We start from the raw sequence: 23903 nt of genomic DNA on the forward strand, positions 1-23903 counted from the left end.
GCCTACCAATGAGATTAACTTTTGACTATATCAATCATAATTAATGTATCAATGACCAATCACTTTGGAGGGTCATAACTTTTAATTCAAATATCCAAATCAGATATTTTGTATTTTATTTCACATAATTTTTCGAGATCTACTCAATGACACCTTATTTGACATATTTTATCTCTCACAAATATTGTTTGAATTTGTAACAATAGTATCACAAACAATTAATGTACCGATCACCATTTACAATTAATATACCAATCAAAATTAACTGTGATAGGTACATTAATTATGAATGGTGATTGATACATTAATTGTGAATGTTGATTGATACATTAATTGTTTTTATTTTTTATTTTTTTTGAAAGATACATGTTTTCCGAATTCAGTCTTCAATATTTTAATTTTATCATAGCTTTGTTTGTGGTAGAACATTAGAAAATCATGCTTTTAGTTTCGTACAAAATATTAGAACAAAGGCCAGAATAAGATACGAAAGAATATGAATGGCAAAAAGAAAAACGAGAAAAATAGTGAAGTTGGTCATGATGATGATCCTAATAATTGGAAGAAAAAATAGTTTGACTAATAGTTGAAAAAACTCGAAAGATGATCATAATCATGCATGTCTGAGAATCTAAAAAGTAGAGATGAGAATATATATATGGTTGTATCGACTTTTCAGATCGATTGAGAATAAAGTTACCAGTGTCTAAATTTATATGAATTACCTGACACGGACAATGATCAGATTCTACACGCAATACTTTTTTTATTTTCTTTTTCTCTAATTTCTTCAATTTTTTATTTGTAATTAACACGTCTTATCTCACAAGCATTTTAGGCTTCTTTTGCATTTTGTTGTTGTTGTTAAAACCAATTTTATAAACGCAACAAAATATTTTAGCTTTTCAAATGACAGTGAAGGCATTCTACAAGAAAATGCTAATTAAAATCACCAAAGAAGATAATAAGATTTTTTTATTCAACCACTCTTTTGCACAATAAAATAAAAGAATATATTTTCTCAAGATCATAAAAAAAGATAAAATTCATTTCTTTTTTTTAATGAATTTTTTCGAATTTTTTAAATGTTACATGAGATAAATTGAAATAAATTTCTCCAAAAATAAAGAGGAGAAACTCCAAATCAAACAAACAAACACGAGAAATATTCGTTTATTTTTATTTTATGAAAAGTCGAACCCTAATTACCCAGCCACCCACCGGGTCCACCCGAAAACATGGAAGGATATTATAGTAAAAGATGCCGCCAATCCCTAGAAAAATGATGAAACGTCCCGGAAGATGGGCAAGGGCAAGACCGTATTTTCACTGTCCTCTCATGAGTCACGGACAACCCTAAACGCGAAAACAAAACAAACACGGAAACACCTCATCACGCACGCCACCTATAAATGAAAGCCTCACCTCCTCAATTCAAGATACAACGAAACTCCCCAACCTTTGTTATTCCCTGTCGTTTCGATTTTTAGGGTTTTCCTCTCATTTCCTCTCTTCCGCCGCTTCCTCATCGCATCTTTAAGGTTTTTCTTTTCTTCTTCTTTTTCCGATCTTCGAGTCGGTGTTGCTTCGTTCAATTTATTTGAGTCCTTCGCGTTTCCGATTATCGGTTCTGATTTATTTTTTTTCTTCCAGATTTTGTGAGATTCGTTCTTGTTGGGTTAAAGGTGTTGAAAGCGTGGTTTGTTGTGGCATATTAATCTGATTTCATCAATTCAGGTATATGTTTCTCTCTTTTTAGATTCCATTGTTTTCACTTTTTTTCTTATCATAGCGTGATTTTTAGATCTGATGATGATTTATTGATTTTGACCGTTCGAAGTGCTGATTTTGATATTGTTTAGCCCATGTAATTCTTGATCTTATGGGCATGCTTCGTCCTACACGGATATGTTTTCTTTTCTGTTTCTAATTTTTTTTTTTTGCGTTTCTTTGGTTCAATGATTTTTTTATGATTATTATTTCCTTTTGTCTAATAGAATTTCGTGTCTGTTGGTGGGTACTGTTTTTTCTCAGTGATTGTCACGTCCATGTCTAATTGAGTAGCTGGGACCTACTATTTGATTAATTGGTTGGGTTTGTATGTCCATTTTATTCTTTTGATATTCTGGTTTTGGGGTTTTTTTTTGTTTTTCAAAGTTAAGAATCTTCTCATGTTTCTGTTGCATGATATTTTTTCATTATTCATCATCGATTTAAAGGTTTTCAAATTACCAGTGTTGTATGCTAAATCTTTCAAATTGTTGTTTCATGCCGTTTGGTTGCTAGGGATATTTTTTTTCTTGTGCTTCTGTCTCCAAATTTTTCTTTGAATTTATCGGGTTGTTTGGCCAATTGCTAATCTGTCTGTTGATTGTGTTGAAACAGGTCTGAATGAACTAATGGAATCCAAAGGTGGGAAGAAGAAGTCTAGTAGTAGTAGTAGTAGTAATAAATCATTGTTCTACGAAGCTCCTCTCGGCTACAGCATTGAAGACGTTCGTCCCAACGGTGGAGTCAAGAAATTCAGATCTGCTGCATACTCCAACGTAAGTTTTTTTTCATTAGATGATAATAATAATGTATTTGGATTATTGATCTGTTCTAATACCTGTTTTTACGTTTCTTGTGCAGTGCGCTCGCAAGCCATCCTGATATCCCTTGCATGCAACCAGCGTTTTATTAGCTTTCCTTTTTGTTTTCTTTTAGGCTTGTTCGCTACTCTCCTTCAAACGACATCTTTCCAATCCCTCTCTTTGCGATCGTACTCTTTTGCAACTGTTCTTTCGTTCCCGACTGCGTTCATTTCTGAAACACGGCAATGGCAGTTTCTGCTATTGGTTTTGAAGGTTACGAGAAGAGGCTGGAGATAACCTTTTCCCAGCCAGGACTCTTTTCTGACCCTGATGGAAGGGGTCTAAGGTCTCTTACCAAATCCCAGTTGGATGAGATTCTGGCACCAGCTGAGTGCACCATTGTTTCTTCGCTGTCAAATGCTGAAGTTGACTCGTATGTTCTGTCTGAGTCCAGCCTTTTTGTTTATTCCTACAAGATCATCATTAAAACCTGTGGTACTACGAAGTTACTGCTTTCAATCCCACCCATATTGAAGTTGGCTGAGCTCCTTTCCCTCAAGGTTAGAACTGTAAGGTACACCCGAGGAAGTTTCATTTTTCCTGGTGCTCAGCCTTATCCCCATCGCCACTTTTCTGAGGAAGTAGCCATCCTGGATGGATACTTTGCGAAGCTTGGGGGAGGCAGCATGGCTTATATTATGGGTGGCTCGGACAAAACACAGAAATGGCATGTTTACTCTGCCTATGCTGATTCTGTGAGCACCTCTGACAATGTTTACACTCTAGAGATGTGCATGACTGGCTTAGACAGAGAGAAATCATTGGTTTTCTACAAAGAACAGTATGGTTCTGCAGCCTCGATGACGGTCAATTCTGGCATTAGAAACATTCTTCCAGATTCTCAGATATGTGATTTTGAGTTTGAACCGTGTGGTTATTCCATGAATTCTGTTGAAGGGGCTGCTGTTTCTACCATTCATGTTACTCCAGAAGATGGTTTTAGTTATGCTAGCTTTGAAACAGTGGGATATGATTTGAAAGCGGTGAATCTGAACAAATTGGTGGAGAGAGTATTGTCGTGTTTCCAACCAACCGAGTTTTCGGTAGCTGTTCATGTGGACAGTGCAAGCAAGTCATTTGAGCAGAGCTGTTTGCTGGATGTTAAGGGATACTGTCGCGAAGAGAGGAGCCACGAGGGGCTTGGAATGGGTGGTTCTGTTGTCTACCAAAAGTTCGCGAAGACTTCTGAATGTGGCTCACCTAGATCAACTCTGAAGTGCTGGAAAGATGAAGATGAAGAAGAGTAGTTTAGTGTTTTATGGTTGTGTCTTTTAATTAAAGTAAGACTTGCCTTTTAGGCATGTCCCTATGTTTTTCATTTGTTGTCTTTTTTACTCCGTGCAATTCTTGATGCACCTTTGGTTTGGGTCTGCTACTCGTTTATGTTTGAAGTATTTTACGTTGTTATTGTTCTTTTCCTTTGAATGTTGAATGGAATAAAGGTATTTTGTGTGCATATCTTGAAAACTTTTAATTCGTTGTATTGTTGAAGTGTGCAAATTTTAGGCCCGTGTTTGCTAAATCTCGAGCTCTTTTGAAATGTGCTGCTTCTGCTTGTTACCTCGCAATGCCCTAGACCTTAGGAGGTTCTGAAATCCTAAAGGGGTTCTATTTGATTATTTACTCTGAAATCCAAAAAGTGTTTCATTAGATATCATTTACGTTTCTTTTGCGATTTGCTCGTGTGGCAAATAACTCGTGTCTCGGCGTCCTTGCTCCTTTTGCGTCTTCGTGGCTGAACAATCTTTTCTAATTTCATTATATACTTTTAGGGCGGCTACTGCTACAATGGCACTCGCGACATGAAGTGGAGAATCGCACCTAATTTAATGATTTCGATACCGGTTTACATTAATTCATTATTTATTTTTGAATTTTAAGAAAATCATAGTAGAATTACATTTGGATGGGGCAAAACATTAAATTGCAAACCATTTTCCCATTTCTTGCTATTGACGGTAGCTACTTCATTTTGTTTTTAGTCGTTTTAGGAAAATGAGATACGTTTTGTTGAAAACTCCCTTACATTTCCGTGTTGTTGCTTGAGGTACTCAAGATTGACGTATTCAAATTTAATTTCGGCTATTTTGGAAATAAATTATCATCATCCTTGTGCAATAGCTGATATGAAGGAATCTATTGATTCTCTCCCAATTGGTTGGACCGTAGGTGCGATAATTTCCTTCACGGGCGAAGTATCTGGTTCAAGCTTGTTTGAACCTGAAAGTATTTTTCATTTTAAGCTTTTTTAAATAAGAACTAGCAGTGTAGTGTGAGAAAAAGAAAAAGTGAGACAGAGCCTGCTTGATCGTGTCACGTCTCATTTAAATAATACTTGATGCTAGATAGTTCAATAAGAGAAAGTTTGTTTATCTCCATAGTAGTTAGCAGATCTCATATCCTTTGTCATGAACTTAACTTGGCTTGTTCCTTTCTTGATTCTCGAGTTCGAGTGAATAGGAGGAGAAATTAACATACGGGAAAAACAAGTATAATGCTATAAGAAAGTGTTTATATTATGTTATAGACATAGAAATTGTGGAATCTACACTTATTTTTAAAATTCAAAAAAATAAAAAAGTGTGGGTTCCACGATCTCTGTCTCTATAACATAACTTAAACACTTTTCTACAATATTATACTTCCATTTCTCTTAATATATATATCAAAAAACAATGTAGCATTTCTTGTCTACCATTAAGTACATGCTTTTTATTTATTTATCTGTATTTAGTACATGTTTAACAATACATGATACTGAAAATTACGTGTTTGCTAATTACATAAAGGAAACGTTCTTTATGTATCTGGTGAACGAAGAGACCACAACGCAATTGGACCCTGATTTTTATGTCTTGTAACTGAACATTACCTATAAAAGACTTCCTAGTATTTTCTTTTGTTACAGGTGTTGGTATTTCAGATGTAATAACAGCAGTTTGGTAATATAATTTTAGATTAATTCCTTTTATATAATTTCTTTGTTATTTTTCATCTGTTCAGTATTCAGTAAGATATAGCCCAATTTACGGTGTTGTTAGAGTCCATCCAATTGATCAAAATGTTCGTTTCATATCAACAATTAATATATTTTTTTTTTCTTCATGCATTAGCGCTTTTTTTAACACTTCTAAGTGGAATGGTGAGAAAGCAAAGTCATTCAGAAAATGGTGTAGCATATAAAGTGATATCGTAAATCAGATTTGGTGGGGCATAAGTTACTCCAATGTTTACTTTTTCATGAATCATGACATTGGTTCATGCACATGTTTTGTCCTTTGTAATTGGCACCAACCAGAGTTACCTAAATAGTAAATTCCATTTGCATTAAAATGAGCAGCAGCCATAAACCCTCACTAGCAATCTTTGTTAATTGTGGCTTCTCGGTAACCCAAAGGAATGAAGTTGTATTCTGTTTGCACAAAATCGATGAAGGTTCCATTTTGATTTGGGGCTCAAACACTCTGTAGGAAGTTTTATTAATTGCTAAATAATATATAAGAAAGTTTTTCTTTAAATTCAATACCAGAAAGTATAAAGAATGATGTGCTTTTTAGTTTGTTTATTTTTTTTTACATCAAATTGTTTTAAAAAATATTCTTAGTATATGTCAAAGGAAAACCTTTATTCAACTTTTTCCTGTCAAAATTTCAACCTTGGAAATATATAACTTTTTCTTGATTTCAATTTATTCTAGTACTATACAATGGATAATTTACAAAGTTCCATACAATATTGCAATCATAAAAATTGATATATTTTACCAGAAAATGCAATTTTTAAAATCAATATTGTAAAAGAAAAAAAATATTATCATGCAATATTTTCACTAATAGTGGATTTTACATTGAATTTTATTAGGAGATGAGAATAAATCAGAAATTGAAATGTTTTTAAAAATTATTTTATAAGTTGGTAGACACAAATGTGGCTGTAGTTTAGTGGTAAGAATTCCACGTTGTGGCCGTGGAGACCTGGGCTCGAATCCCAGCAGCCACAGTTTTTTTCAATTTTCCATTTTTCTTCGAGAATTTAATTACAAGTTTCTGGCTTAATCATGTTATCTGAGCTAAATTGGCTTTCGAAATTTCGGATGTACAGATGCAAGTAGCTAGCCTTAATTGAGTGGTTGAGACTTTTACCGTTTTGATGCAAATTGGTGTTTAAATTACCACTTTGGTACAAGTTCAAAATTTTCATGGGCTTATTTTTGGAAAAAGTTATATTTATTATATTTTTTTTTACTATCTCTTATTATTAAATCTTAATCGTTGATTTTCATCAATCGAACGGTTATAATTTATTGAAATTAATAATTAATTAATAAGTATGACCAAACATATTAATAAGAGGTAGTAAGAAAAAGATAGTAAATATAACCTTCTCTTATTTTTTCAATATTATTTTATTGAAGTCGTGACTCTTGACAGGATAGAATTCTTGTTCTATATCTAGGGTCACGTTTGGCACTTCCCCAAAAATAAAAAAGAGGAAAAAAAATTGAAGGGAGAAATATTTAAGGTATAAACTTTAAGAAACTAAAAATATTTATTATCATGTTTGGTTACCATTGTTCAGGTCATAATAATAAGTTTGGCTAGTTAAGAAAGTGAGATAATTTTGTAAGCTCAAGCTCATCTTACCCTTTTAACTCACGAGTTGCTCAAACTTGATGTGTCAAGTTCAAATCCTATACTAAGTTGAGTTACAACTTCATTTTCATATTGGTTTCTTTCACTTTTATATTGATTTCCTGTGTTGTACGCTTGAATTTCTGCTCTCTTTCTAAGTTTAGAATTACTGACAATTTCTAATAGCTTGTGCATATGTGGCTATGTGGGGTTTGGGTAAGGTGAGGAAAAGACAAGAACAGAGTCTTGCTTTTTGTAGTGGTATCAGGAATTTTATAGGGGTATGTCAATCTCTTGTAACCACTACTAATGGAAAAGGAAAAAGTTGGGGTGGTAGCGTGTGTAGTATCCAAAGCTTTAAAGGGGTACCTCTTGGTTAAGAATTTATTCTATCTTTAACCCTTCATTGGCTGGTTCACGTGAATTTAAAGCTAGTGAGAAGCTTTATCTTTGACATGCACTGGCTCTGTGTTAATTAAAGCCATTTGTGATCTGGAACCAATGAAATAAAGCTTATTATAATCTATAGTGGGTTCTTTCTAGACATCTTTTAGTGTAATATTCCTTGGATCAACATTGAACTTGCAAGATTTCTTCCCTTGGTGATCACTATGCTGCCACATATTTACTTCTCCAATCAATTTAAGTTCAGTTTGAGATGCCTTAATATCTTATGTTAATCCAACAACTATTTTATTATCAGCATATTTACATAAATGATACAGCTAATATTCACAAGTTACACTATATAATAAGGGACATGATCCGTTTACAATTTTTTTTTTTGCAATTACACTAATGTAGGACCGGTCGTACACTGTGTGATTAATGTAGGACCGGTCCTACATAGTGTAGTTTGTAAATAAAAAAATTTGTAAATATAACCTGCCCCATATAATAAAGCCAAAGAGTTGCAGTTTTCTATGAGACTTGACATCACGATATCATGACCGACATATATGTATTTAGTACAAAATTGTTTGTAGGGAAGAAGTTCAAAGGTAGGATGTGGTGAATAGGTGAAATGAGAATTGGGTACAATGAAGGGAACAACAGGGTGTCAATTGTCAACAATTTTGGAAGCTTTATAATTGTCTTCTTTTCCTAAAGAACATGGCCAAAGGCATAATAATTATGTGGTAGGTTGGTACAATTTGTTATGATGAAGGGGTTCCTATCCCTTCATTGAAACATTCTTAGCGAGTAAAAAGAACAATGATTTCCTACTCATTTGGGATAACCCCATGTTGTATATCTTCATTAGGGTCATGGTCAACTTCTCTTTAATCCATTTCTTTGACTCTCTTTTTTGGGCGTCAAAGAACTTTCTATGCAGTTTTTTTTTTTTTTTTTTGGCAGTAGGGTTTGTTAATCAAGAGGAAGAGAAAGGTTCAAAGCTTTGAACAAGGAGATTGCAAAGGAGTCAAGCTTGTAAACACAAAAATTCTTCTATTGTTTTTTATTTATTTATTTATTTACGGTCATCCCCGTCCATTTGGATGAGATTGACCCCCAAAATTAGAGTTCCGAAGTTTTTGGCATTAATCTCAAATTTCTCTGCTTAAAAAATCGAATCAGAAACTTTTCGGTCACATCAATTCGTTTCTTGAACACAACCATCCCGCTTACAAAATGTGTTGGGAGTTAAAAAAACCCTCAATCTTTGTCAAGAAATAAAATGATTACGATATGGGAACATGCAAGTGGTCGTGTATGATAATAGGAAGTCTACAATCCCTACTACCCAAAATGGGTATTAGATGATGTTCTTGTTTAAATTAATAATGTGATCATTTGTGTACATAATTGCATAAGCGACGAGTTATACTCGTCCCAATAAACAAACAACTCCATTTATAAAAAAATGGTAAATTTATGATTAATTTTTATATTCTAGTGTAATTTGAGCCGCTTATCTCTGCTCTTGGTTTGATCTTAAATAATCATTGCATTTGCATTTGCATTTCAACCGTTATATATGGCCAATTCTCAGCAGGTGAGTGAGCACTCTATTCCTTATTACTCATATCATAACCCATAAAAAGATGTACTTGTTACTTATGAAACACCGACACTTCAAAAACTCTGATGTCTCGTGTCTGACACTTTTTGACATTCTTTGACACTCCGACACTCCGACAAGCGTTATAGAAATTCCAAAAAATATTCAAAGGTTGCGTTGCGTTGACTTTTTAGTTCCAACTATTAGATTCGTTGGATTACGATTACCATTTTATTGAGTTTAAAATAAATATTTGAGATATCTTATGTTTTTTTGTAAAATTGATGAATATTATAAGTTTAGTTTTATTTTTTTGTTAAATTATTAAATATTAAATATAATATACACTACATAAATTTAAAAATATTGTTTAATATCAAAACGTGTCCTAACGTGTCGAAATCTAACATTTTTTAGAATTAACGTGTCGGAGTGTCGTATCGTATCATGTGTCCCGTGTCAATATCGGTGTTACATAGCTTATTACACCCACTATATTTATAATGGGTTTTATAAGAGTTATGTTGTAGAAAAAGTAATTGTGTAATGTTATAGAGATTCGTTTTGTGTGCCGTAATTTCTTTTTTTTCATTTTTCTTCAAAAAGTGTGGGCCACACAAAATGTTATGTGTGTAGAAAAATTTATTGTGTCATGTTAAATTACAAATGCAAATCCCATTTATAATATGATTGTTAGATTAAGGCCGTATCTTGTATTCGTAATTTTGTATTAATGAAAAGAGGAAGGTCTTTCTCCCAGACTCTATTCCTAAGTATATAGTGTTTTACCACAAAAAGTATAGTGTTTAAGATTATTTAAAAAAATATAATAAACCCCCCAATATATTTAAGATACATATTAGTTTAGTTTTAGCACTAAAATCTTTGCCTAATTTACAAAACATGAATATTCAATTTTTTTAAAATCACTGTTAACACCGTAACTATCATTAAATCTTTTATAAATGAATAAAATTATATGCATGATTATTCCTAAAATGAATGCTAGTTGCACAGATTTTTATTCTCATACGATGTTACTAAATCCGGCCTGATTATTGATCCTATTGAGGTATTGGGTCAATGGTTCAAATAATGAGTCACTAGTTCAATTACATGACTCAGTAAGTATATTCACATCTATAATTTATATTAAAAACTATAAATATACTCCAATACATGTAAACAAAATATGTTAGTTTTAAATATTTTAATATGAAAAATAATAAATTACAAATCATTGCCCAATAAAAGATCAATCAAACATATAATACTTGTGATACTGGTGCTTCAGGTTCAGTGGGCGACATCTCCAACTATAAATCAAATCAAAATTTTCTGCATATTGTGTAACCAAGATAATATTTATTGAACCATAGGTCAAACAAGACCAAGATATGAAGTTTTCATGATTAACAAAGCACCAACTAGCTTAACAAGCTTGCACAACATGGAAGACAGTGCAATAAATCCCAACTCCCAAGTGAAAGGAGAAAGCTAAATCAACAAGCAAAAGTAAAAAAATAACTTCAAAATACAAAGTCAACTCAAAAGTCAAATATTCAAGTCAAACAAGGAACAAGAAAACTCAAAACTTGAAGACAAATGAAGAGACATGAAGACTCAGTACTAAACAGTTTATTATGCTATTACAGAGTCGAGAGAGTTTAGAGGTTTGAGTTTATAGAGCTAATTCTCAAATATGCATTATAGAAGCCATAAACTCATGCATAAAATGAACCATACATACATGATACATTTATACATGACTCACACACAAGGAAAACTGTTATTCAATGCTAGAAGCATTCGTACATGTGTGAGAAGTGAGTAGAAAATCACTTAGAATGCATTAAGATCAAAAATCTAGTTGTTGTCTGGAAATATCCGGATATAAATAATTGAATATCTGGATATCATCCCAATAAATATCCGGATATTGACATTGCCACGTGAGTTACTTAAAATCTGAGGGTGTAACAATTATATTTGGGTTTCTTACCTTTTATACACCTATATAAATGATCAATGAACGTTTACATTAAACAATTAACACAAAAACTCATAAGAATTCAAAATTGAGAGATTATTCACCATACTGGCTATATTTTGACATCTTGGAGAAAAAGTTCTATATCTCTTCGTTTCTTAATTTTTTTCTGATATTGTTTTTTACATTGAACAATGAGAGATTGCTCCATTGTTGTTTGAACGAATTGGACTATTGTGAACAGTTCTTGATAGTTTTGAGAGAGCCTATAGGAGTTAGGTTGAGTGCGATCAAAGGTATTGATTATAGACTTGTAAAAACTTTTTCTAAAACGATTTTTCTAGCACTGGTTGAAAGCTAGAATATAGTGGAATCGACAACATTAATTTGGACGTAGCTCTTAAGTGGGTAGAGAGTGAACCAAGATAAATCTTGGTGTGATTCTTCCTTTTCCTTCATCTTTTTCAATACCGCTGCATAAACCCTGTTATTGAAAGACATTTGGTATGTTTTAATTCATTTTTTATATAAGGAAATGTTTGATTTCTGTTCTAGTTCGTTTTGGTTGATTTTCTTGATAAAAGGGTTGTTTTTTATTGATTTCTTGCAAAACAAGTTCCTGCCAATTCACCCGCCTCTCTTGTGCTTCTGTATTAGACATCTTTTCTTTACAATATTAATGTTGTAGGTACATAATCTATGTAAGTCAATAAGTAACAGATCACTCAAATATTTTAAAAGAAAACAAACCATTTGTGGGTGAGAGTGAAAAAAAGAAAGACATCAATTGATAAGAACAAATCAATTTTTTTTAATGAACCAGGTCGGGTCACCAGTTTTCACAAAAATCAGCAAGATCGCACCGGTTTCATTACATGGCCGATCCAATATAAAAATTAGACCGGTTATATGACCGATTTATCAATTTCCGGGTCAATCCAGTTTTTATAACATTGTTCTCGTAAACTTCCCTTTGTGAATGATTTATTTTAGTACCGTTTCCCTCATTGTTATATGTAAGCAAGATTTTTAATTTGAAAAAACCTAGGAGATATTTTAAGTTAGACTAATTTTATTTGATTGTCAACTTAACCTAATTACAAGAATTCTTTTAGTTTAATTTTTTTTAACCCCTTTGTTATAGCTAGTTTGCGATTTTAATCTCCCAATAATTTTTTCTCAAATTTCTACCTTAATTTTTTAAATTGTTACAATCAAGTATTTTTTCTTGTTTCCTTAAGCATAAATTTAGGGACGGTAATTCAAATTGACACCATACTACACGAATTTAATACAAATATGAATACACTCAACCTGTACACGACACAAATTTGGAAACAGATTAAAACCTTAACATGAATACAACACAAATACGACCTACTTATTTTACATGTTGACACAACATGACATAAATAACTTGCAATATCAAAATGTATCACTTATTAGAAAGACATAAATTACTTGTACATGACACGATACAACACAAATAATCCGTAAGATTAATATTGGTCAATTTCATATTTGCAGATTGACACTCAATACCACACATTTTTTCATGTTAGATTTTGCTAAAACAAATACGAACATGAATTTGAAAATGTATCGATTTGAACATAAATTTTTCATGTTGTGCTCGTTTCACGTTAACGGGTTGTGTTAAAAATTGTCAGCTCTACTTAAAACAAAAACAGTCAAACATTTATTTTCTAGTTAAATAATCAGGATTGAAAATGGATTTGAAATAGAAAGTGATTCAAACTGTTTAAATTCTATAGAAATTTAATGAAGATTTGAAGGATTTTATAAGAATAAGATTACAAATGGATAAAAATTTGGGGTTTTTTTTTTTTTTTTTTAATTTCAAGTGAAATACATGTCTTGAATTGTGCATTTTGAGCGGAAGAGGATTTAAAATGATTTAATTAGTTCAGTTTGTAAAAATTGAGTTAAATAGAAAGAAATTAAATTCAAACAAAGAATTATTACAGGACAAAAAATTTATTTTAACCATAATATAAAAACAAAAACTAAAATTAAGATTAAATTTTAAACTCCTACAGTGCAACTTAAAATCACTTATGCAAAACATATTTGGTTACCTGAATCATATATTTAAGACATATAAGTACAAGTCTAATTTTGTGTTAGTAGCACTTCTATCCACACAAAAAGCAAAAGTCCCATGCACTTAAAAAGAAAAGAAAAGAGAGAGCAAAAATCCCAAAACAAACCTAAAGGGAAAGTATCAAATGGTTATTGCACATGCCAGATGGTGTAAGCTGTGTAGGTGTAAGTGCAAATAAAGCTCTTTTTATGCCACAAGTAGTTTCCAGAATCGATAGTGATACAAACAAAAACATTCTGAAAATGTTTTTAAATTGGCAAGATAGTGTTTTCATTTGACATAAATAAAAATAAGGGTTTCAACTTCTTCCTTTCACAAGAAAAGTTGATTTTGGAGCTGAGAGAGAAAAATAATAGGATCCATACTGTAAAAAAGAGAAGAAATAGTGCGAAAATTGAAGTGAGAGTGATATGGGAAGAACAATTTGCAGCAACATAAGAAGTATTTTTGTCATAAAAATAAAATAATAACCATAAATATTGTTTTTCACATTGAAATTTTACAGAAATTAGAATCATGATGCTTGTGTGTTGGACTAATCATTATCTATAAATACAATTCCAAAGAATGAACATTGACATATTCATGAACTACTTAATCAAAAATTAAAGAAACATGATTAATCTAATGCAAATCTTAGATTCGTTTTTCATATTTTGTTTTGTTTTATTTATCCTTCACCTTATATATAACCTTTTTCATCAGCTATGATAATCAGTCCAAAGGGGTCTTTGAACGTCAAGTCATATTACTTGTGGGGTCTCCATTGCACGTGCACCAAGGTGCCATATAGTGAGCCATGCCATGCAATCAAGTAGTCACTGCTTCTCTCTCAGATGGAAACACTGGGACCCGTTTCACCCATAAAGGAAAAGGGGTTTGAACTTTGAACACCCTTTCACCAAAATATGAAAAAAGAAACGTTGGTGGAGAAAGAGGTCTTACACCAGTACTACATTATTACTATTTTAGTAACCTATATTTGAAGGATAACGATAATATTTATATATTTTTTACCATTATTGTTGAAGGTACACCTTACAACTTTACCTAATTAGCTTCATTTTCTTTATGAAATTGTACATATAATTAGTTAATTGTAGTTTCATACAAGTTTAAAAAAGTTAAATAAAGTTCCTTTAATTCAAATTGAACTATGTGCAGACTGCTCAGCTTTGACTGAAAAGTTGCAATTGTAGATAGCATTATATTTCCATTTTGGTGATTAATAAAAGAGTTTTATTAATCTCATATTAAAAGAGATAAGTTATCTTATATATAAATTTGTGGGCTTCACTGCCTGAAAAAAAAAATGACACAGTTATTGAAAGATGTGTAGAAAAGAAAGTTATCACATGTAGCATAAGAGTAGTTTTTCCCTTAATAAAATCTATTCATTCTAAGTTTAAGACCTGAAATAATCTCAGTAGAAAAACAAAATTTATATTAACTGCATATCAGCTCTAGTATATATGTCAATCAAATTTTGATAAGAAAAAATATCTATTTTTTCCTATAAAAACGGGAGGGAAATAGACATTACATAGCCTATGTCCTTCATGATACAGCAATGATAGCAAAAACTAAAAAAGCACACAGCTTGGCTTGTTTATCAAGGGCACTTTGGGGGTTTTCTCAAGTGGGGAAGAATTCAAAATAGTGTGAGAACAGCTTTTGCTTTAAAAAGTTGGTTGCTTTTGGCTTGTTTATTAGAGGAACTGTCTGTGGAATGTGATTATTTGGAGACAAAATGAGTGATTGAGAATCAATAAAGCAAACCCAACTAGGATTAATATGACCAAAGAAAATAAAAGGAACAGTGAGGAGATGGGAGACATTATTGCCACAACAAAGATCTTACAAGGAGCAATTGCATCATCAATCTCAATCTCAATCCCTCGGGATTCTCTCTCTTTTTTTATCTTTTATAATTGAATAAAACCAAAGAAAGTGGAGTTTGGTGCTTAAAAGATAATGGCATAACTCAGGGACAGGGAATGTTTGGATTCTAATTTCTACAGGACAATGAGAGCTTAACAAATAAAAGTGATCCACTTTTGTTATTTCTCTCTCCTTATTACTAGCAGCTAAACTATCTGACCCACTTAGTTGATTTTCTGATTAAGCTCCATTAAACCAAACTTTTACAGTGCTAAACAGATAATACTTCACTTGCTCTTATTTATTTTTTAATATTGAAGGAATAGAATAAAACTCTTATTCTTTAGACCAATGCATGATTGAAGGAATTTTCTTTTTCAATCGTCTTTTGCATTTATCTAGAAAGAGGCTAATGGGGGGGTGACCCTTGGCTTTTATTATATATTATTTGATTTGCTTTGCTTTGCTTTCATTGTTGAACCATTAGCAGGCATGCTGACTCTCTTTCAAGTCTTTTTAATACTAGCTCTGATTCAAGTCTGACACAAGGGTGGGAGTGAGTGCAATTCTAGCTTGAAAGGAGGGAATGGTACTGGTTCCTCTTCTGATGTAAACATGACATGTAACACAAACAAACCAAGTTGAACTTGTTGGTGCTGAATATTTCTATACCTACTCTTTACTTGCCCCCTTAAGATAGAACTTGATCCAGCTTGTTCCGCTAACAAGTTTCTACTGATCCTTCAACCCAATGGAGAGGAGAGGAGATGTGGTTTTCTTTTGTTTAGCTTTGTTCTTCTTGTGGACTTCTGTAGCTGGTTTGCTTTCTCCAAAAGGTGTCAATTATGAAGGTGATTAGGAGCATTTTCATGATATTTTAGAGCACATGGATTTAAGGTCACCACTCCTAATAAATGTAAAGCTGATATATATCCATGTTCTGCATGCAGTTCAAGCTCTGATGGGCATTAAGTATTCTCTGGTGGATCCTCATTCTGTCTTAAGTAACTGGGATCCTGATGCTGTGGATCCCTGCAGCTGGACTATGGTCACTTGTTCTCCTGATCATTTTGTGATTGCCCTGTAAGTCAAACTGGAACAAACTAAAATATACCAACAAGTATTTATTTGTCTTAGTTCTTGTTCTTCTTGTTAAGATTCTACTTCTTAATTCCTATTTCAGCCATTCCCTTTTTTTCTTCTTCTTCTTTTCAGTGGGATTCCTAGCCAGAATATGTCTGGTACTCTTTCATCAAGCATAGGCAACTTAACAAACCTCCAGACTGTGTGAGTAACCAGCTATGGTAAAAGAAAGCATGGTATATAAGTTTTCTTATGGTTATCTTATTAGGAATTTTACAGGCTCCTGCAGGATAATAATATATCAGGACCAATCCCCTCTGAGATTGGGAGGCTCCAAAAGCTTCAAACTCTTGATCTTTCTGACAATTTCTTCATTGGTCAACTTCCAGATTCCCTGTCCCATATGAAGGGTCTACATTATTTGTAAGCCTTCGATGCTATACATTCCTCTATTGGCTTTATAGAAAAACATGTGTTAATTAGCCAGTTTGAAGGGATAAATAACATATAAGCCAATATAAAATATTCCAAAAGCTTCAAGATCTGATAATAGGAATTTGAATTGCAATCAGGCGGCTAAACAATAACAGTCTCTCTGGAGTAATTCCTTCCTCTTTAGCTAACATGACCCAGCTTGCCTTTCTGTAAGTCTCTCCAGGCCTTTTATTATTATTATTTTCTGCTTCTTTTCTTCCTCATCTATTTGATTTCTGATCAATAATTTGTCTTTTTCTGAATTTTGCTTAGGGATATCTCTTATAATAACTTGAGTGGACCTGTACCTAGATTAAATGCAAAAACATTCAAGTAAGGTGTTTGGTCTTTATTTTATTATTTTTTTCTTCAATATTTTCTGTGTTTTCCTCATGTAAGTTAAAAAATCTAAATTCTGTTTATATGTTATTAAATAGTTGTATGGTTTCCTTCTCTTGAAACAGTATTGTAGGCAATCCCCAGATATGTGCCACGGGAGTTGATCAAAACTGCTTTAGAACAACACTTATTTCTTCTGCCGTGAATAATTCTCAAGGTAATCATAGTTCTTACATGTTGCAGATTGGTGTATGCTTCTCGAACCTCATGATGTTTGCATCTAAAGTTTTGCTTCTTAACTGTCACACAATGATTTCATTTTGACTACAAGTTCATTATTGACCATGTCTAAACTTTTTTAGTTCAATACTACTGTTTTTGGGTGCAAATATATTTTTTAAATCACTGTTCAAAACAATGAATTTATAAGTTGTCTTAACATATTTATAATCATTACTTCAATCATTCTCCACCCCTGTATCTATTTGTTTGTTTGCAATTACCTCTATACCCTAACATAGTTGCCTTAAATGCTTCTCAAGATTCACAATCCTCCAATAGACCAAAGAGCCACAAAGTTTCCTTAGCGTTTGCTTCAAGCCTAAGCTGCATCTGCTTACTAATTCTGGGGTTTGGCTTCCTCCTCTGGTGGAGACAAAGATATAACAAGCAAATATTCTTTGACGTTAATGGTTAGTCAAACTCAATCATAAACACAAGCATAGGCCAACTGGGTAGGCATATAATTTTAATCTCCTGTCTCTAACTCCCTTTTCCAAAACTTTCAGAACAACACCGTGAAGAGGTTTGCCTTGGAAACCTGAAGAAGTTCCATTTCAGAGAGCTTCAGCTTGCTACAAATAACTTCAGCAGCAAGAACTTAATTGGCAAAGGTGGTTTTGGAAATGTCTACAAAGGTTATCTCCCAGATGGTACGGTTATAGCAGTTAAAAGGCTTAAAGATGGTAATGCCATTGGAGGTGATACCCAATTCCAGACTGAAGTTGAAATGATCAGCTTAGCTGTCCATAGGAATCTTCTTCGGCTCTATGGATTTTGCATGACAGCTTCAGAGAGGCTCTTGGTTTATCCCTACATGTCAAATGGTAGTGTAGCTTTCCGTCTAAAAGGTAATGGCAATCCTGTACCACTAATATATATATAACTATAACTAACTTTATTGAGAGATTAAGGGTTCAAATCCAGAAAATAGTCTCTTTGCAAATATGCAAGTTAAAAAGACTGTGTCCTAGTATTTCCCTCATTCCAAACTGCATACAAGTATATATAACTAACTAACTTTATTGAGTGTCCAAATATAACTTTTGGTTTATGCTTGTATGGAGTACGAGTACTCATTTACTTTTTGATTATACAGCCAAGCCAGCTTTGGACTGGGCTACAAGGAAGAGGATAGCTCTAGGAGCAGGAAGAGGCTTGCTATATTTGCATGAGCAGTGTGACCCCAAGATTATTCATAGGGATGTTAAGGCTGCAAATATCTTGCTTGATGATTATTGTGAGGCTGTGGTAGGAGATTTTGGGTTGGCAAAGCTGTTGGATCACCGGGATTCACATGTGACAACAGCAGTGAGAGGCACTGTAGGGCATATAGCCCCAGAGTATCTCTCAACAGGCCAATCCTCTGAGAAAACAGATGTATTTGGGTTTGGAATTCTTCTACTTGAATTGATATCTGGCCAAAGAGCTCTTGAATTTGGGAAAGCAGCAAACCAGAAAGGAGTCATGCTTGATTGGGTGAGCTAAACAGAATAGGATAGGTTCCTTATCAACATTAACATCATCTTTATCACAAAACTAAATGTATTCACTATCACTGTAATTGCAGGTGAAGAAAATCCATCTAGAGAAGAAAATTGACTTGCTAGTTGATAAAGACCTGAAAAACAACTATGATAGGATTGAACTTGATGAGATTGTTCAAGTAGCTCTCTTATGTACTCAATACCTTCCAAGCCACAGACCCAAGATGTCTGAAGTAGTTAGGATGCTTGAAGGAGATGGGCTTGCAGAGAAATGGGAAGCCTCACAGAGAGCTGAATCAACAAGAAGTAGAGGGAATGAACTTTCCTCTTCAGAGCGCTATTCTGATCTTACTGATGACTCTTCATTACTTGCCCAAGCAATGGAACTTTCTGGACCAAGATGATATTGAAAGTTGGTATAGAGTGGAACAAAGTAACTTCAAATGCAATTACTTGAGTTCAAAGTGAATTTGCTGTACATTAGCATCAGAGTTATGCTAGTTTCTGACTGTAAACAATCTGATTGATCCACTGACATATATATATGAGTGTTATATGTTCTTCTCCATTCATGGGGTGAAGAACTGTTACAATAACGTTCATAAACTAGATTGTACTGAAAGCTGTTAATAGTATTTTGGGCCTCGAGAGTTTCACCAGTAATTAATTGCTTAATTTACTTTTCTGTTCTACATTAAATTCTAACAGATTTTCAGTATATGGCAAGGCATAGAGACAAAAAAATTATCAAATGTTCGATCATTTAAACATATATGTCCTTGGTCTGCGCAGAAATTTATGTTATTTGTTTAGAAAAATATAAAAATAATTTTTTTTGAGCAAACCACACAACATGTTTTATTGGAACTGAAGCAAATGGGATTGCCGAGAAAAGGGAAGCCTCGGAGAGAATTGAAGCAGACGACAAAAAATTCTTTTCTTCAGAGAGCTATTATGTTGTTACAGAAGTAATGGAACTTTCACAGTAACCGACCCCGAAAGTTTAAGTAGTGAGAGCATGGATTAATTCATAAAAAAGATTCCCATATTATCAAATATAACAGGAATTTTTACCAAGCAAGCGCACTTGTTATGCAACATATATGTCTTCCAATTCGATCATGCATATAAATTTGTAATTTTTCTTGAGAATTTACAAGTTGTCTCATAGGTAATACATGTATTTCAAAAGAAGGTTCATAACCGTACGATAATAGTAACCAAAACAGAAGGAACATCGGAAATGATAGAAAGGATAGAAAAGAATGTGCATTTGATAACATAGTCCACAGTTTTACTCGTCGGCGAAAGCAATTTCTGCCCTCGTAGAAGCTCTTCGAAATTTGACCAATTCGAGCAACATTTTCAATTCAATTTCCGGATCAAATATACAAGGAGAGAAACTCAATGTCTCAAGCACGGGTGAACAGCCAAGCAAAAATTTGACAAATGCCAACTCAGGAGGCACACCAGTCATTTCTGTCAACTTCACAACCTTAAGATGGCTAAGTGTAGGATCTGAAGGGCATTCTTTTTCCCAAAAATCAAAATCCGGGGTATCAGTAGCAGTTGTTGTGTTTGATGAAGCCTGCCAAAGTCAATTTCATAAAATATGCAGAAATAAATCTTAAATATTTAATTACAGGCCTGATCTGTAAAAATTAATAACAGAACCATTTATCATCACTTTGTAAAAACTGGGGGAAAATTCTCTCTTTTTAAGATGAGTAAGGACTTACTGAAATGTGAAGTTCCTTTAAATTGGGAGAGCTTGTAATCAAGCGAAGGACAACCAGTATCTCTTTCATATCCTCAAAATTTACTTCATATAATTCAACGGTCTTCAAATTGTTGTACATTATTGGAAGATGCCATGGATCATTACCTATGCTCAAATACTTCAAGAATGAACAGAAATGAATAAGAAAGAGGTTGGCTATATATAATAACAAAAAAACCTCCCTTTGTTGCTAACAATGATGATTCATGAAACTATTTGCAAATGGAGGATGAACTAAATAAATAGATAATAACAGAATGTTACCTTCGTGAAGTAGATACGTCCAACAAGGCTCTCAAGATTTGGCACACCACCAAGAAACTTGACAAAATTGCAATTTGAGCTTTGCTCAAAGTGCTCAAAGAGTTCAGCAATGTCATCAGGCATATACATAGAAACGGATATTTCAACCAGAAGCGGAGAATCTCCAAGATATATATCCTTGAATTCACCTTCAAGATACAAGTACTTGAGGTTTGGAGCACGGATTTTAAGAGCTAAACTATCGAAGTATGAGAGTGATAAACTCTCCAAGAGAGGGCTACTAGAAATGAGGCTCTCTAATGCATCAGGGAATATCAAAACTTGATGAAGGTTGAGGCTCTTCAAACACCCAAATCCCTTAAAATTAAGAGGCGGATCCAACTCGCAGCGGGAAAGCTCCATGCGAGTCAGTTTCTTACAACTGAAAAAGCATGAAGGTATTCTAAAGAATTCACCTTCTCCTAATTCAAGAACCAATTCTTTAAGATCATTCCTTGAAAGGAAAAGAATCCACTGATCTATTTCAGGGCAACTCTGCAAGTCCAAATTCTTAATATGGAACTTATGAATTGGTCCTTGGTGAAGAAATAGCAGCCTGGTGATAAACTTAACAATACTTTTCTCAACAACATCTCGGTCATTACACAAAGGGACACATTTTTCATCAAACACAAGTTGAGTGATGGAAGCCCATTTGTACCTCCATTTTCTTGATAAAATGCTAGTTTTCACAGCATCTCTTATTGGAAGTTGATTCAGAATGCTCTCGATAATGCTTTGAGGAAGGTCACTGATTAAGTCAGTACCCAAAACATCGCCCATTTTTATGCTTCAGCTAATACACAACAAAAGGAAAAAAATTCAAACAATCAAACAAGAACCCAAAAGAACTCAACTAGTAAACAATTCTACCCCACAAATCAAATAACCCATTTAAGAAATATATATATATATATATATAGAAATAGAAGAATCACAAGCAAAAAGTTTATATATCGCTAACCCTTCTTTTATATTGTAGTAAAACCTAGGATATCAGATTCAAAACGATGAAATATTAACCATTTTATATTAAAGTGAAATTTTTTCGCCCCCATAAAAAAACACAGGTTTAAAGAACTAACAAGCTAGCACTAAGAAAGAATCCGTTAACATGTACCCAAACAAAACCCCATTAACGAGATTTGAAGCACATTGCAGATGAATGAAGACAGACCCAAATAACCAAGAATTGGATCTCGTATTGAAAAAAAAAAAAAAAACACGGAATTGGATTCCTATGAAAAAGGAGAGGGAGAGAATTGTACCAAAGAACGAAACTTCGGAGCAACAATTTCTGATTTTCTTGGTCTAACATCGACTATGGAAGCTCTTTCTCTATCTTCTTCCCTGATCGGTGGGATAGCGATTGGGAGAGAGAGAAGAGAGAAAGAAACAGAGAGAGAGAGAGAGAGAAGTTGGGGAAAAGTAAAAGAGGAACAAACACTCTAACGTCTAACCAGAGAAGTAAACAGTAATACAAAGCAAATTTACTGTCTTATTATTTACACATCCATTAATTATTATTTTTTATCCAATGATTTTTTTTTTTTTTTTTGTAAAATTAATAATAATAATAATAATAATAATAATTAAGGACTATTGTAGCTTAGCTTTTTCCCCTCTCTTTTCAGCTACATTTTGAATTGTTTCTTTAGTTTTAAAATGATGATTATTTTTAAAGTATTTTTTACCAAAAAAATTATTATTATTATTATTATTATTATTATTAATTTTATAAAAAATTACAATTAACATTCTTGTTTTGATCCAAACATAAATATATTTTATTAAATTATTACGTTTATTTTATTATCTTTTTATTTTTATGATGAGAAAAATAGAAAATAAGTCGTGCAAAACTTCAATTTGTATTTTGTAGCATGGCCTGAGCTGGTAGCATTCCAGTTAGAGCTATAAGAACAACTCAACTCTGAACATAAGGGAGGAGACACAACCTGACTCGCTGCTTCTGAAATTATACCCAAATTTTTTTTAGGTTACGTGCCAATCTCTAAAGCATCGATAAGCAATTTTTTTTTGCCGTCGGATACTGACATATTCTGACACGCGGTTAATATTTTGGATATCTGATCAATGCTCCAACACGTTTTTCTGACACACAGTCAACTTTTTTAACACACGATCAACGCTCCGACACACATTCTACACTTTTTTTTTTTACTTCTTAATTTTATTTTATTAAGTAAAAATAAAAAATAATTTATAAATCAATTTTTTTCTGTTATGAAATTTACATGAAAAATTAACAAGATACGAAAAATTATTTTTGTTTATTTTTATGTTATGAAATTTGAATATTTGATTGGTTATATTACTTATTATGAGCTGTTATATGTATTAAATATAAATTATATTATATATATTAAAAATATTATTTAATATCAAAACGTGTCCCAACGTGTCAAAATATAATATTTTTAAAATTAACGTATTGACGTGTCGTGTCTTATCGTATCCTGTGTTCCGTGTCAATGCATAGGTAGCAATTGTAATTGAGACCAACCTAGCTGAGTATTTTGTACTACTTTAAAACATAAATATAACTTGAAAATTGAAGATAAAATATGAAATTTTTTATATTAAATAATGCTTTATATATAACTTACAATATCTATTTGATGACATGTTTTGTTTTGTCGTTGTGTTCTTATTTGATATGTTTTGCCATTGTAATTTTTTTGCCATAGTCCCTTAGTTTCATTACTCACGGTGCTTTCTAATTTGGAATGGGATGAGCCGAGTTGATCAAGTGTAAATGTTTGCTCATACTCTTTTGCACATACAAATGAATAATTTTAGGGAAAAACTATTCTCATGTCATATAAGACAAGTTTTCTCTCTTATACACCTTTCGATAATTGTGTCATTTTTT

At 32.8% G+C, this 23903-nt stretch overlaps 3 protein-coding genes, 1 long non-coding RNA gene and 1 other non-coding gene across 5 annotated transcripts; 4 read left to right on the forward strand and 1 right to left on the reverse strand.

Annotated features, from left to right (window-relative positions):
- Window positions 1–1354: 1354 nt before the first annotated feature.
- On the forward strand, window positions 1355–1726 carry LOC133287154 (uncharacterized). Its single transcript, XR_009748204.1, has 2 exons — window positions 1355–1541; window positions 1654–1726. It is a non-coding gene; the product is annotated as an uncharacterized LOC133287154 (long non-coding RNA).
- Window positions 1727–2653: 927 nt separating this feature from the next.
- On the forward strand, window positions 2654–4089 carry LOC133287153 (S-adenosylmethionine decarboxylase proenzyme). The gene has a single exon (XM_061484711.1). It carries the CDS (start codon window positions 2819–2821, stop codon window positions 3878–3880), a length of 1062 nt encoding a protein of 353 aa, XP_061340695.1. The 5' UTR covers window positions 2654–2818; the 3' UTR covers window positions 3881–4089.
- Window positions 4090–6560: 2471 nt separating this feature from the next.
- On the forward strand, window positions 6561–6632 carry TRNAH-GUG (transfer RNA histidin (anticodon GUG)). The gene has a single exon. It is a non-coding gene; the product is annotated as a tRNA-His (tRNA).
- Window positions 6633–15745: 9113 nt separating this feature from the next.
- Window positions 15746–19578, forward strand: LOC133287197 (protein NSP-INTERACTING KINASE 1). The gene is made up of 11 exons (XM_061484766.1): window positions 15746–16113; window positions 16213–16345; window positions 16478–16549; window positions 16625–16768; window positions 16918–16989; window positions 17093–17152; window positions 17284–17375; window positions 17701–17850; window positions 17947–18288; window positions 18537–18916; window positions 19008–19578. The coding sequence occupies exons 1-11, from the start codon at window positions 16014–16016 to the stop codon at window positions 19326–19328; spliced, it is 1866 nt and encodes a 621-aa protein (XP_061340750.1). The 5' UTR covers window positions 15746–16013; the 3' UTR covers window positions 19329–19578.
- Window positions 19579–20053: 475 nt separating this feature from the next.
- Window positions 20054–22435, reverse strand: LOC133287198 (F-box/FBD/LRR-repeat protein At1g13570). The gene is made up of 4 exons (XM_061484767.1): window positions 22276–22435; window positions 20969–21803; window positions 20664–20822; window positions 20054–20512 (listed from the first exon to the last, which is right to left on the reverse strand). Exons 2-4 carry the CDS (start codon window positions 21788–21790, stop codon window positions 20219–20221), a joined length of 1275 nt encoding a protein of 424 aa, XP_061340751.1. The 5' UTR covers window positions 21791–21803; window positions 22276–22435; the 3' UTR covers window positions 20054–20218.
- Between the last annotated feature and the right edge of the window lie 1468 nt (window positions 22436–23903).

Source organism: Gastrolobium bilobum, unplaced genomic scaffold, assembly GCF_033153095.1.
Source record: "Gastrolobium bilobum isolate Gb01-03AN ecotype WA unplaced genomic scaffold, APGP_CSIRO_Gbil_v1 utg3288, whole genome shotgun sequence".
In the NCBI taxonomy this organism is placed as follows: Eukaryota; Viridiplantae; Streptophyta; class Magnoliopsida; order Fabales; family Fabaceae; genus Gastrolobium; species Gastrolobium bilobum.